Source organism: Pleurodeles waltl, chromosome 10 (genome assembly GCF_031143425.1).
Source record: "Pleurodeles waltl isolate 20211129_DDA chromosome 10, aPleWal1.hap1.20221129, whole genome shotgun sequence".
Taxonomy (NCBI): domain Eukaryota; kingdom Metazoa; phylum Chordata; class Amphibia; order Caudata; family Salamandridae; genus Pleurodeles; species Pleurodeles waltl.
This window is the reverse complement of record NC_090449.1, coordinates 608,014,791-608,029,905: the sequence shown is the minus strand read 5'-3', so window position 1 is coordinate 608,029,905 and position 15,115 is coordinate 608,014,791. Positions and strand designations below refer to the sequence as shown.

The 15,115-nt window shown below is 46.4% G+C and overlaps 1 protein-coding gene across 1 annotated transcript in view; it reads left to right on the top strand.

The window, feature by feature from the left end:
* Positions 1–579: 579 nt before the first annotated feature.
* The window catches only part of LOC138261753 (chymotrypsin-like elastase family member 1), a 144,083-nt gene continuing 129,547 nt past the window's right edge, over positions 580–15,115 (top strand). Inside the window, exon 1 of the mRNA XM_069211076.1 lies at positions 580–677. Within this exon, the coding sequence (XP_069067177.1) occupies positions 644–677 (34 nt within the window). The 5' untranslated portion in view covers positions 580–643. The remainder of the gene's footprint in view (positions 678–15,115) is intronic.

Genomic DNA, 15,115 nt, shown 5'->3' with positions numbered 1-15,115 from the left:
CTAGTATTTTCCCTTCACCTGCCCACCCAATTCCAGCTCGAATCGATCTGACTAACACGTGGTCCACATATTTATTGTCGCTTTCAGTGAGAAAATTACCTCGAGAAGGGACCAACCATATTATTGTTACAGCGTTAATTCAATATGTAGGCTGACAAAACCATTGCATTACACTACCCAAAATAATATTCAACTCCCCAAGGGCCCCCGAATTACTACAAAGGAAAGTGCTTCCACTCGACAAAAGTGAGCGTGTGTGCTATGTGTGTGTGTGTTATATGGACTATGGAGATTGCCTTGATAGACAGTAGAAGCATTCTCTAACATCTCCTAATTAATAAACAATGAAAATGTACTGTTGCTTGGCTTCACAACCTTGCCCTATGTTTTTGTGTTTGCTTTCAGATGTTTGATAGAGGCTCCGTTCCATACTTCCCTTGGGAAATAAACAGGTGTGAAAAATTAGAGAGTTGCCATGCCAGCAGCTTTTCTACAAAGTCTTTTTTTGAAATTCTGTTAACAGTGGTGTAGGTCAACCTTGATATCAGATAATTAATTATTGGTCGGTTATAGTTAGAAACTCTTATCAAGTACCTCTGTATAAAAGCTCCGCTGACCTATCTTCAGTTCTACCCTTGCAAAAATGTTGCGGCGCCTGTTCCTTTTGGGCTTCGTTGGTGAGTTCAAATGGTTCTGTTTCCGAATTTCATACTTGGGGGCAGATTGACATGTCTTGTAGTTGTACAATAGAGGAACCCCATGGAGGTCAAATGCACATAGTGATCATACTTTCACGAGCTAGGGAACTTGTACTGTAGGGTTAAATATGAGCTTACCTGAGATTATAATGTATAACAAACAAATACTCAAGCCAACCATTCAACCATTGCAAGTACAGCAGGTTGTCTGTAGTAAAAAGAATACTAACACGTTAATTTAAAATAGTGAATCCGTGGTGTTTTTCTTTAAATGTTTTAATGGTTTTGGAAGCATACTGTGTCCTTAGGAATGAAGTAATTTGCAGCACCTCTATGCACAGTTCAACCAACAATCAAAACCCAACTGCACTATGGAAGGTTTAGGTTGCTGTTTGCTTTTCATAGCCTGAATTCTGGGGTGGGAAAGGGCATGGATTAAGTTGGATTGTGTGTTTTTGTCTTCTGATTATTCAAAGGCACTGTTATGCTTAGAGATAACACATTGTATTAGAGAAGTGTGAGAATGTAGAATCCCCCCAAAAACAACAGATCCCCTATTCGTTGAAAAGCCCTGTTACGAGGTCCTTTTATCTGGGGGCGAAGGTGACCTGGGGTAAGAAATTCTTCTCCACCATTGGGTCGATACACTTTCTCTGTCTGCTCTGCCAGTTTTGGTGTCTGAGGCACTGTCTGATTTAGGGTGTCTTTCGTACTACCATGTTTGGTGGAGATAGTTATCTGAACTGAAGCCATGAAGATCCTGGCAGACTTCAACTGAAAGTCAACTAACACACCCCCGGCAAGTTAGGGACTGTAACCATGATGTAGCTTCACTTTGATGGCCCATTTCCAGCCCCCAAATGGATTGAGGGAATTGTACAACGGACACAGGCATTAGTGGAATTTCTGCAGTAGCTGATTCCTCCTTTTTGTTGTCTGTAACTTTAGTTGTGATTACCGTGCCACATTCATGAATAACTTCCAAATGTGGTAACATTTCCACTACCACCAAAGTGGAGGTATGTAGGACTATCACATTGGTGGACAGACATTACACAAAATCAGCCTACAACTTTCTGGTGGCAAATGATTCAGAATGGGAAACAATTTGTTTTCTTGTCTTTCCACTGGTTTGGTTCAATGGCTGAAAGATTTCATTTATGGGAATTGTGACATTCCTGTTAATTATGTAAGTTACTTAGTTGGGTGACTTCTTGTACCAATGTTTAGAATATATATAGGATAAAGTACCTGTTATATATTATGAAGCTACATCAAGTCACTGAAGAGTTCCATGACTATGAAGAGGGATGAGGCTAAAAGGGGTTACTTTTTCTATATAGTACAAGGCAAACTATTAACATTCCCAAAAACGCTTAAAACCTTCGGGTGTTGCTGTTCCATATGAAAGTGACAGGATGTTTTTGAACAATAAAAATACAATTAGAAACTCTAGTGCAAAATGAAACGTTCTACTGTTATCTGATTTGTCATTCATTTTGAGTGACAAACAATAATGCAGAAAAAATGTATAAAAGAGATATTTGCTGCCGAAATGTATTAAAATCAGCACATCTTACAAAATATGCTTAGCTCAGAAAACTTGCAGAGATATACTCTCTTTTCTATAACTAGTTAAAACGTGGACAAATAAACATGTTGCTAAATATCTCCTTTATGCTTATCCTGGGCTAACTAGAAAAATAAAGCAGAAAAAAGAAAATCTCCATCCTTAACTATAATGCGTGACCTCGGCTTCTGGCAGCAGGCATTGTGATGTCAGAACTCACCTGTAATAAGTTAGCACAATTATACATCAACCACGTTTCCTTATTTGACATGACTCGAGGTGTCACAAGTTGTCTGTAAAAAGGAAATGAGGGGTCCGCTTTTAAACAGGTATTGCAGACTCCTATGTATAATATAAATAAAAAACTAATCTTACTGTACATTACAAGGATTTTCAAGCCACTGAGACGGCCAGTAACCATATAGAGGCACGAGGTCTGGGGCTAAGCGGCCTTTTATGGTTGGGGGCCCTGAAGTGACTTGAAACATCATTTTGAAAAATGGATAGCGGTATTTTAATTCTTATAATATATGGCCCTGTTGCCTAATGTGGTGCCGTTTTGCTCCACTTTTATGGGTGCTATAGTGACCAGGTGGATATCCATCATGTTAAATACGTTTGCCAGGTTGACTTTACAATCTAGAGCACTTTACACGCTGCCATTTTTTGACCCTAAATTATCGATATAAAAATGATAATTACAAGTTCCAGAACGAAGCATGATGCTGGTAGATAAATACAACCATGATTGATTGGCTATAGATATCTCATAGGACATAGTGTCTCTTGCATTTTTCCTACTTCTAGGGGGTTCAGGTAGCCAACACCTTTGCCTATAGTTTCTGAGGAAACAGCTGTGTGCAGCTGTGCAGGGCAGGGCCTAGTAACATCACTACTTACGTGCAATAACTTTCTGGAAGCTAGTAGTGATACAAGATTCTTATTATATGCGCTGTCTGGCGTCAAAACGCCCCTGCTATAAGAATAAATCACAGGAGATCGTAAAGAAGTTGTTTAAAAAATATTATTAGCCATAGAGGAGTACGGTGCCATTAAAAGCACGAGCCCACTGGCCAAGTGGTTTATGCAGACTCACATCTGCCACATTACTTTTAATAATTCATGTGACAAATCTGTGCATATGGGCGCAGTTTGGTCAGGAAGATTAGGGAGGTGCGAGCTTCAGATTTTCCGACAATTAGAATGGCATGTAATGTTTAAATATACTATACAATAAGCGAGTGCAAGGGAGGGGCCTAGGGGGCAGTGAGAAGCGAGAGGCATGTGGATTGCTAGGGGGACTAAGGGGCATATATAGAAGCCCCTTGTGCCACCTTGAGTCACGCTAATGTGGCGTAAGGTGGCCTTTTCCTCGCACCGTACTTACAAAGTGGCGCAATGCATGCATTTCGCTACTTTGTAACCCCTTGCGCCACATTAGGTCTGAGCCAGGCATAATGTATGCAAGGTGGGTGTTTCCCCATTAGGGGGCCCGTAAAAATGGCTCCGTGAAATTTACAAGCTTCCAGTGCACCATTTTTAGGGTAATGTTTAATGCCTCCCTAAGGCAGGAGTTAAAAAGACGCTCCAATTGTTTTCAATGGGCCTCCCTTTATTTTGCAGGACTTAGGCCATCATTTATGGTGCTAATCCTGCAAAGCGCCACAATAGCGTCAACTTTTTTGATGCTATTGTCCTAACAACCACCATGGTGCCCACTATTGTAAATATGGTGCAACCGTGGTGTCAATAGGTGGTGGTAGGGTCACACAAGAAAAGTTGTGCATTGGGACGGATTCACCACTTACTTGTAAATATTCCACTAAGTGAGGGTAAACACAATAATTTGGAAACTTATCAATATTTTTGATGACTTTAAAAACTGAGAGGAGAATGTGTGTGCGTTTTGTTTGAATGTATGTAAAAATTCCTGATTAAATCTGTCAGACGTCTCACCATACCCAACTGAAAGCATCTGTACCCACCAATTTATCAGAAAAAAATATTTATTAGGGGGGTGTTGCACTAAGCTACGCCCCTGGTTATTCCAACAATTTATAGTGTGGGCATCTCAAAGTGGTTTGAGCAGCTCACAGATGATAAATTGATTATATTGATGGGGTTCACACGGAAATGCTAATTTGTCACCTTGCCATTTAATTACATAAATCTATCAGGAAATAGAAAAAGCATTCCACTAAAAATTATGCTTACTCATATGAGTATATTGCTGAGTGCCAAACCTTTCGAAGCTAGTGCTTGGTATGTTAGAAGAAGAATTTAGCCTTACAGAAGTTTCATAATATCTCCCTAATTATAATTTTCTCTTTTAAGCCTAGCAGAAACTTTTGTGGGACCTGGGTCTACAGTGTCATGCAGGGCCCTTAGAGGGTGTAGGCCCCTCTATGATGTATGTGGACCTCATTCAAACTGGAAACAATATAGCTGGGCATATTTCGAGGCAGAGCTAGAATATGTTTCCATCTATTGGAGGTCGGCATAACCTACCTCATCATTAATGTATCATAAATGCAGGCCAACGTTTACACAAATGCAGATGTGGCAGTGTGAGGCACTGCATGGATTAGGGCCAGGGGCAAACAGCTCTAGTTGCCCACAAGATACCTCTAGGTTTACTGAATGTGGATTATTAGGCACAAACATGTATAGGTTTTGGATATGGTATCCAAAGGATGCATATTTTAACAAGCAGTCTCAAAGCAAATAGGGCTGTCCTTTGAAATCTATTGGCTTGGTCAGTGTTTTTAACCATGCTTTATAGCATCCCTGATTCTGCACAGCGTGGCTCAATAAGAACAAATATACCCTATGATGCTGCTGACAGCGTCCTTTTGTAGATAATGGGGCAACCATTATTTTTTCTTTTCTATTGCTTGTTCGAATTAGATCAGTGTGACAAAATTGGGCTGATTGCAGGAGCCCCATAACTTTTTGCCACCATTTTTCACTTTTTGCTGGAGTTTTCCTGACTCTGATGGTGCCCTGGGTACTTCTAACCAGTCCCAGGGCCTGTGCTCTGTGTAAAATGAGTAGGCAAGTTAGGCTAATTATAATTGGATATGTCAACCTACCTATAGGTCCTCAGTATATTGTAGGGCATGTAGGTTTAGGGACCCCAGCATAGATAGTGCCTCCATAGGTGCACTACTGAGGTGCCCAGGGTTATTTTAAAGGCAGACCTGCCTTGCTGGCTGCTTTTAAGTTAAAGTTACAAGCAAATTCGACTTTGGAATTAAAAGTACTTCCAAAGTCTTAAACTGCATTATTTTGACATATGTCCCCCCTAAGGTGTGCCCTAGGTGCCTACAGGGTGGGTGCAATGTAACTACAAGCAGGGACGTTAGAACATATCTTTTATGAGCCCTGGTGAGGAAAAATAGCCACATTTGTTTTCCCTCATTGTAGTGAATAGGCTTCATAGGCTAAAATGCAGAGACTTTATTTTAATTATTAAAGTCTCCAAAGGAGCACAATATGGAAAGTTTGGTCTCAAACTGATTGTTTCAATGATGCAGGAACGTGCTATTGTTGGATTTAATATAATTAGTTCAGGGAAGAGTTTTAGAATTCTTCCTAAAAGTTGCCAGTTTTAGCTCTGTAGTGCCCTTCTCTGATTGGCCAGCCTCTGAGGTGTGAAGTGGCCTGGGGTGATTCCAAAGGAAGTGCCTGAGGGAGGAGATCTGCCTCAGCAGATGGTGAAAAATGATGGGGGGGGAGAGCAGTCAAACTGGCCTTTAAAGGAGGGAAGGACTTTTGGAGCAGCACAGGACCTCCCCCATTTCCTGCAAACCCCGACAACCAGGCGCCCTCTTGATTAGATTAGGAGAGGGGTGTGTTAAGGATTTTTAGCCACACCTGCGGCTGGGCTCAGCCAGACCTTACCTCCAAAAGTCAGTTTCTGCCACTTTGGATTTTTAAGGAATGTTGTTCCCTGGGATTGATTTTTGCCACACTTCCCAGGAAGTGGTCATCCAAGGGGGTAGTGCCTTCCTGTGATTGGACAGGTCCACCCCCTTGCTTTTCACCCCAGAAGCAAGGATACATTTGGCAGAGCTGCACCCACACCTCAGATCCCTACAAGGAACAAAACAAAGAACAAGAAGAAGGACTGCCCTGTTGGACCCTTGACCTGCACCCGGACCCTGCACTCTGAAGGACTGCACCAGCTGCACACACCAGCTGCACACTTGGGCTTCACTGCTAAAAGGACCTTGCTTGACTTCAACTGCTTCAAGAAGGGACTCCCTGTAAGCTACAGGTACAAAGGAGCTGCCCAGAGTCCCCTGCATCAAGTCCTGCAAGAAGAGCCCAGCTGTCCAGTGGCCATTTGAAAATTCTGACCAGGTGCATTTTGGGAATTGTAGTCCCAACTCCCAAGGAGCAACTCAGGTTCTGGAAACTTGGATCAAGTTGCGGACACTTGAAGGACCCAAAAAGGACCTCTGGAAGAAGATCCAGAAGTGTGGAGACTTCCAAATCAACTATTGTAAACAGCTCATTAAGTTGAAAAGGTGCATTGTGGAAATTGTAGTTCCAGACCCCAAGCAGCAAACCAGAGCCTCTGAACCATTGGCTGGATGTTGTGGACCACTTTCCTGTATCAAGAAACATTTCTGCGTGTAAGTGTAACAGTGTTACATCCTGGGTGACCTGAACTCTTGACTTTGTCCCTGTCCAGTGTGACCTTTTTTAACCCTTTGAGCACTATTTGCTTCTAAGCACTAGAATTACTTTTAGTCTTTAAAAATTCATATCTCCGGTTCCCTATATTGGATTCTTGTTGTCTTAGTGTAATTTTAAAAATAAAAATATAATCTATTTTTATAAACTGGTGTTGGGTTTTTATTGTGTTTTGTGTTTTACTTATTTACTGTTTTGTTGATATTAAATGCGTTGCACATTTGTCTCTTAAGTTAAGCCTTGTCGCTCGTTGCCAAGCTACCAAAGGATGAGTAGGGATTCATTTATTGAGACCTGACTGGACCTAGTGGGGATTAGTGGCCTATTGCTAAGTGTAGGTGCTTACATGTCCTTACCAATAATCCACTTTCCCACATTTCTGGTACGCAGTCGTGGGATCCAGTACTTGTGATTGATATCACACTACAGTTTTAAGTGAAAAAAGTTAAAAGTCCTCTAAATTGACCTAGAGCAAAAGTATTTTTGATTTTTCAAATTTGGACTAATTTTTTAATTACTTCACGTTTCATTTTTCAGATTTTTCTAAATTGCTCTGATCATTTCCTGCCAAAGATTTTTTTAAGTGACACAAAACTTAAAGGAGACCATGGAGCTTGATCTGGCTAGCCTACCCACACTCACTGCAGCTGAGCTTAGGGTGTTGTGCAGAAAGAGGGGATTACCTGCTGCTCACAACCTTAAGAAGGCTATGATGGCCAAGTCTCTTGAGGACTGAGTAGTGCAGAGGCAGGAAGAGAAAGCTTCAGATGTAGAAAGGGGGAGGGAAGATGTCCTCTCCAACCTCCAGGAGGAGGAGGAGGAGGAGGATGATCACCTGTTGGTGAGTCAGTAGTTACGGCCTCATCCAGAGCTAGTGGAAGGTGAGGGTCTGTGGCATCAGCCCAAGAAGAAGCAGACCTGGACCTCAGACAAAGGGAACTTGAGGCCCTAGTAACCCTTGTGGCTTTGGAGGCAGATAAGTTGGGCCCTAGAGAAGAAGTGGGCAAAGAATGAACAGAGAAATGGTGGCAGTGACATAGAAGTTAAGGTGCCATGGGTGGTGGGTTCTGCCCCAGGTTACCCAAGTCAGTTGTTCCTGCTTATGTAGAGGAGGATGACATAGACAAGTGGTTGGAGGCCTTTGAGAGGGCTCTCCAAATGAGAAAGGTGAACCCCCAATACTGTGGTTCACTCCTATGGGAATTGATCCTTATATCTGGGAGGGGTAGGCTCTGACCCTAGGAGGGGAGGAAGAAGATCCTATCCCAATATGAAGTGGTGTTTCAACAAGAAGTTTGGTCTGACCCCACAGCAGTACAGAATGAAGTTCAGGGACACCCAGAAGGTCAATACCCAGTCATGGGTTGACTTTGTAGACACCTCACTTAAGACACTAAGGCCCTCATTCTGACCCTGGCGGTCTTTGACCGCCAGGGCGGAGGACCGCGGGAGCACCGCCGACAAGCCGGCGGTGCTTCAATGGGGATTCCGACCGCGGCGGTAAAGCCGCGGTCGGACCGGCACCACTGGCGGGGTCCCGCCAGTGTACCGCGGCCCCATTGAATCCTCCGCGGCGGCGCAGCTTGCTGCACCGCCGCGGGGATTCTGACCCCCCCTACCGCCATCCAGATCCCGGCGGTCGGACCGCCGAGATCCGGATGGCGGTAGGGGGGGTCGCGGGGCCCCTGGGGGCCCCTGCAGTGCCCATGCCACTGGCATGGGCATTGCAGGGGCCCCCGTAAGAGGGCCCCTAAATGTATTTCACTGTCTGCTGCGCAGACAGTGAAATACGCGACGGGTGCAACTGCACCCGTCGCACAGCTTCCACTCCGCCGGCTCGATTCCGAGCCGGCTTCATCGTGGAAGCCTCTTTCCCGCTGGGCTGGCTGGCGGTCTGAAGGAGACCGCCCGCCAGCCCAGCGGGAAAGTCAGAATTACTGCCGCGGTCTTTCGACCGCGGAACGGTAACCTGACGGCGGGACTTTGGCGGGCGGCCTCCGCCGCCCGCCAAGGTCAGAATGAGGGCCTAAATGGCTGGATACATGGTAACAAAGTGAATACTTATTTGGGGTTATACAATTTGATCATGAGGGAGCACATCTTGATCAATTGTATCCGAAAAAGGTTACGCCAACATCTAGTGGACTCTAAGCTGACCAACCCCAGAGAGCTGGGGGAGGCAGCTGATGAGTGGTTGAGAACCAGGGTGGTTGTCAAGTTCCAGGGGGGAGACTCCAAGAAAGGGGGGTCAAGTCCCCAGAAACCTGAGAAGGGAGGTGGTAAGCCCACCACAGAGACTCCCTCTGTACCCCAGAACCCTAAGAAGGAGGGGATTAAATCCCACCCCCCCTCTGACAAGCAGAGGCAGGGAGAACCAGGGTTAGGGAAGCTCTTGGACAATAAGGCCTGCTTTGATTGTCAGCCGACAGGTCACTTCAGAGGAGAGATAGCCTGTCCCAAGAGGGTGGTTAGCACTGGGCTGTCCAGTGTAGCCATAGAGGAGGACTCCTCAGATGATGAGGTCCTCATAGCATTGGGCTGGGAGACAGGACCAGATGGTAAGCTGGTGATCCCTGAGGATGGGAGTAGGCACTTTCACCCCATTCAGGTAAATGGGATCCCTATCACTGGCCTGAGACACCTGTGCCAGTCACATTATAGTGAGTGACCGGTTGGTGACCCCACACATGTATGTCCCAGTGGTGACCAGGAAAGTCAGGATAGCCACAGGTGAGGTCACCACCAAACCTGTAGCCATAGTGCCCCTAGAGAGGGAAGGTGTCCTTGACTGGTTTAGGGTGGGGTCAGTGCTGACCTCCCCCTAGATTGTTTCCTGGGCTATGACCTCCCAGAGGTGAGTCTGGTCCCAGAGGGGGTGGGTCGCCCAGGGCGCCACCCCAACCCAAAGTCCTGGGGAGCCAGTCCCTACAGTTAGGAGACAGGGGTCCCCAAGAAAAGGGAAGAAGAAAAGGAAGGGTAGGCCACACTTAAAGAGAGTTCTAGTGAGCTCACTGCCTTCTGCCCCAGTAGGGAGGGAACCCAGAGCTAGAACTGGTGAGGCCTCACCTGACCCCAAGAGAGTCCGGAGTAGTCAGGAAGCTGTCCAGCTGCAGGGTGTTGCCCCTGCACTGACAGAAGAGAGAGGGGTGTCTGCCACAGGATGTGGCAGCCCCCCACTTTATACAGCAAGAGGGCTGCCAGGTCCCCACAGTTGCCACTAAAGCAGCTCACACACCTGTCAGTGGAGAGCCTAGGGTATGGTTCTGGGTTTTGACAGCTGTTAGTAGCCTGTACTTGGTGCTGGCCTTCACGGGAGCCTTGCACTTGGCCTGGGAGGCAGACCCCAGGGCCAAAAGCAAAGTAAGCCCCCTGACCCTGTTGGTCATGCTGGGGTTGCTCAAGTGTTGGGTGACCTCTTTGGGTAAGCTAGGTGTTGCCCCAGCAAAGTTAGGGATAGGGGAGGTGGGCACCTCACTACCCAAGCTGCAAGAGAGAGAGAGAGGAGGAAGCCTCCCCTAGAGGGAAGTTACAGTTTAAAATGGGTCCTCTTACTGTTGGGATGGGGGGGGCTTGTGTGAGAAAACTGGGCTGATTGCAGAAGCCACCTAACGTTTTGCCTCAATTTTTCACTTTTTGCCGGTCTTTTCCTGATTCTGATGGTGCCCTGAGTACTGCTAACCAGTCTCCGGGCATGTGCTCTGTGTAAAATGAGTATGCAAATTAGGCTAATTATAATTGGATCTGTCAACCTATTGATAAATCCCTAGAATATTGTAGGGCATATAGGCTTGGGGACACCAGCATAGGTACTGCCCCCATAGGTGCAGCTGAGGTGCCCAGGGACATTTTAAAGGAAGGCCTGCTTTACTGGCTGCCTTTAAATTGAAGTTACATGCAGGTTAGACTTTGGAATTAAAAGTACTTCCAAAGTCTTAAACTACCTTATTTTTACATATAAACCACCCTAAGGTGTGCCCCAGATGCCCACAGGGTTGGGTGCAGTGTAACTATAAGCAGGGACCTTATAAAAGTTGTTATAAGCCCCGGTGAGCAAAAATAGCCACATTCGTTTTTCCCTCATTATAGTGAATAGGCTCCATATGCTAAAATGGAGAAACTTTATTTTAAAAGATAAGGGCCCTCATTACAATCGTGGCGGTCGGTGTTAAAGTGGCGGTAATACTGCCAACAGGCCGGCGGTAACATAAATGGGATCATGACCACGGCAGAAACCGCCAACACAGACAGACACTTTAACACTCCGACCGCCATGACGGTAGCAACAAACACTGCGGTGGTCACCGCCAACAGACAGGCGGAAGACAATGTACTGCCCACCCCATCACAACCCGCCAAACCCCCAGCTTTTCCGGGGCGGTACCAACGCCATCAAAAGCACGGCAGGAACAGAACACTGAAGGGAAACCACTCACCTCTTGACACTCAACGAAGAACTAGGATGTCATGGAGCCCGAGTTACAGGTCCTGCCCATGATGGTCTACCTCCTTATCTACCAGGAATACCAAAGGCGGCGGCGGCGACCACGGTGAGTACTGTACCGAGTACACAGGGGAGGGGGGACGAAAAAGAAAGTGACACACACACGCAACACACAACACCCCCACCCACACCCTCACCCACAACACCATACACATAAACACATGCAACGACATTACATTTACACCCCATAACCCCCTGGAAGAATGCAAGGACAAAAGGAATTGAGTTAAACAGTGAAATATTAGAAATAGGCAGATATACGTAACAAATAGAAAAACAGTATTTACAAAAATATACAATATGTACACATGACCATACATTGTCCTTTCCAAATGTCCGTGGGCCACTGGGCCAAAAATCATGGGCCAAGCCCACACTTGACTCCTGCCTCAATATGGAGAGAACACTGCAGGGGCATCAGGTCGAAAACACACAGGCACCTCAAGGGGACGGGAAGGGGGGGACACCTCAGCCGGAAGATGGGACAATGCCACTGCTCCTAGAGGGGGCTCCATGCCCAGAGCGATGTCCTGGGGAGTGCAAGACCACAGTCTCTCAAGTGTGTGGTTTGCCCACTGCTTGGTCCTGGGGAGCGCAAAGCCACAGTCCCTCAAGTGGGTGGTTTGCCCACTACTTGGTCCTGGGGAGTGCAAAGCCACAGTATCTCAAGTGGTGGTTTGCCCACTGCTGGTCCTGGGTAGTGCAAAGCCACAGTCTCTCAAGTGGGTAGTTTGCCCACTGCTTGGTCCTGGGGAGCGCAGAGCCGCAGTCTCTCAATTGGGTGACTTCTACACTGGTTCTGGAGGGGGCGTTGTGCCCAGTGTGCTTCATCCTGCCAAGGATAGGGGGTGAGTGGATGCATATCTCCACTGGTTCTGGAGGGGGCTTGGTGCCCAGTGTGATTCATCCTGCCAAGGATAGGGTATTGGAAAATGGGTTATTGGTAAGGGCAGGTAAGTACCTACACTTAGCAATAGGCCACTATCCTCCACTTAGGCCCAGGTAGGTCTCAGTAAATTAAACCCAGCTCAACCCTTGGTAGCTTGGTTATGAGCGACAAGGCTTAACTTAGGAGACAGAGTGTAAAGCATTCAAATATCACAAAACAGTAATTATATAAAACAATTTATAAAAATAGATTATATTTTTATCTTTAAAATGACACCAAAACGAATAAAATCGGATAAGGGGAACCGGAGATATGAATTTTTAAAGAATAATTGTTTTCTAGCGCCTAGAAACAAAAAGCGCCAATCTGGTCATCTGGTCGCACCTCGACCGGGGCAAAGTCAGAGTTTAAGGCTGACCACGATGGAGCCCGACTCGGCTGCAGCCCGCGGGAGGCCCCGGTCAAAAGTTTACCTTCGGACTTAGTCGTTTTTCTGAAGATTTTCTTCAGCGGGGCAAAGCTGCCAGTCCAATCTGACCTCCTGGAAGTCTTCCGGATACGCGTCGCAGGAGCTCTCGTGGAGATTTTTACCTTCGGACTTAGTCGTTTTTTCGAGATGAAAATCCTTCGACAGGGGCAAACCTGGATCTTGATCGCCGTCCTTGGAGCCTTCCTCGGATACGCTGGCTGGGAGGTCCCGGTCAACTTCCTACGTACGGACTTAGGGCCAGATGTACAAAGCATTTTGCATGGCGCAAACTGCGAAGTTTGCACCATGTAAAATGCTCATCGCGATGCACATTCCCATTTTGCGAGTCAGTACCAACTCGCATAATGGGAATGCGACTCGCAAATAGGAAGGGGTGTTCCCCTTCCTATTTGCGATTTCCACCGCGATGCAGAATTGCTTTGTGGCCATGAACGCGGTCGCAAAGCAATTCGCAGTTAGCACCCATGTGAAGTGAGTGCTAACTCATTCGCAAAAGGGAAAGGGTCCCTATCGGATCCCTTCCCCTTTGTGAATGGTGCCAAAAATATTTTTTCAGAGCAGGCAGTGGTCCAATGGACCACTGCCTACTCTGAAAAAATGAAACCAAATGGTTTCATTTTCTCGAGGGTATTGCAACTAGTTTTCCTTCAAGGAAAACGGGCTGCAATACCAAAAAAAACGAAAAAATGCTTTATTGAAAAAGCAGTCACAGACATGGTGGTCTGCTGTCTCCAGCAGGCCACCATACCTGTGAGTGCAGGGAATCGCAAGGGGGACGCAAATTGCGACCCACCTCATTAATATTAATGAGGTGGGTCTTTGAGACCCCCTTGCGATTCGCAGATGGTGTCAGGGACACCATTCTGCATATGGTTTTGCGACTCGCAAATTGCGAGTCGCTCCAACTCGCAATTTGCGAGTCGTAAAACCATTTCTTTCTACATCTGGCCCTTAGTCTCTTTTTTGGAGATTTTCTTCACCGGGACGAACTTGCAAGTCAGGCCGGGTCACGGTTGAGGCAAGCCGGCTAGAGTTGCCGTGGCGGGTCGGTCCCTCTGTGGAGCTTTTTTCCAAAAGTTCTCCACAGTTCTCCAAACTTCTCGATCTTCTCCCAGATGTTCTTTTAAGGTTCTTTTGGGGTCCACAGCTCACCCCGAGTTTCCAGAAGCTCTGAGATGCTCCTTGGGGGTGTGGACTACAACTCCCAGAATGCACCTGGTGCAAACTCCTTTTTGGCCACTGGACAGTGGTCAGCTGGTTGGTTTCTTCAGGAGTTGGTGCAGGGGACTCTGGTCAGCAAGTTTTCATGTAGAGCAAACAGGGAGTCCCTCCTTGAACCAGTTGAAGCCAGACAAAGTCCTTCTTGTGGTGAAGCCCAAGTGTGCAGCAGGTCCAGTTCTTCAGAGTGCAGGGTCCAGGTGCAGGCCGGGTGTCCAGCAGGGCAGTCCTTCTTCTCCTGTAGTTCTTCCTTGTTGGAATCTGATGGGGATCTGAGGTGTGGGTGCAGGTCTGTCCGTTTTATCCTTGCTCCTGGGTGAAAAACATGGGGGTTCTGGTTCTCCAATCAGGGGCAGGGTCCTTCCCCTTGTGATGACCACTTCCAGGGAAGTGTGGCAAAAATCAATCCCAGGAGGCAACATTCCTCAAAAAGCCATCATGGCTGAAAGTGATTTTTGGAGGTTACATCTGGCTGAGCCCACCCACTGTTGTGGCTACAAATCATAAACACACCCCTCTCCTGCCCTCTCCCAATCTAATCAAGGGAGCACCTAATTGTCTGGGTTTGCAGGATGTGGGGGTGTTGCTTGGTTGCTCCAAATGTCCTTCTCTGTTTTGAAGACGAGTTTGGTAGCCCTCCCCTTCCTGCCTCACCATCTGCTGGGGGGATATCTCCTCCCACAGGCACATCTCTTTGTGTGAAGCCAGTTTAAAACTCTTTACCTGAACAAGTTATATTAAATCCAACAACTGGAAGTTGTGGTATTTATTATAACAATTAATTTGACACCAAACTCTTTGTATCTGTCACTTAAGGGGACTTTTAAAATTAAAATAAAGCCTCTCCATTCTAGCCTATGAAGGCCATTCACTACAATGAGGGAAAAACGAATTTGGCTGTTTTTACCTCACCAGGGCTTATAAAACTATTTTTATAAGGTCCCTGCTTATAGTTACATGACACCCAGCCCTAGGGGCACATAGGGCACACCTTAGGGGTGACTTATATGTCAAAATAAGGTGGTTTAAGAATTTGGAACTACTTTTA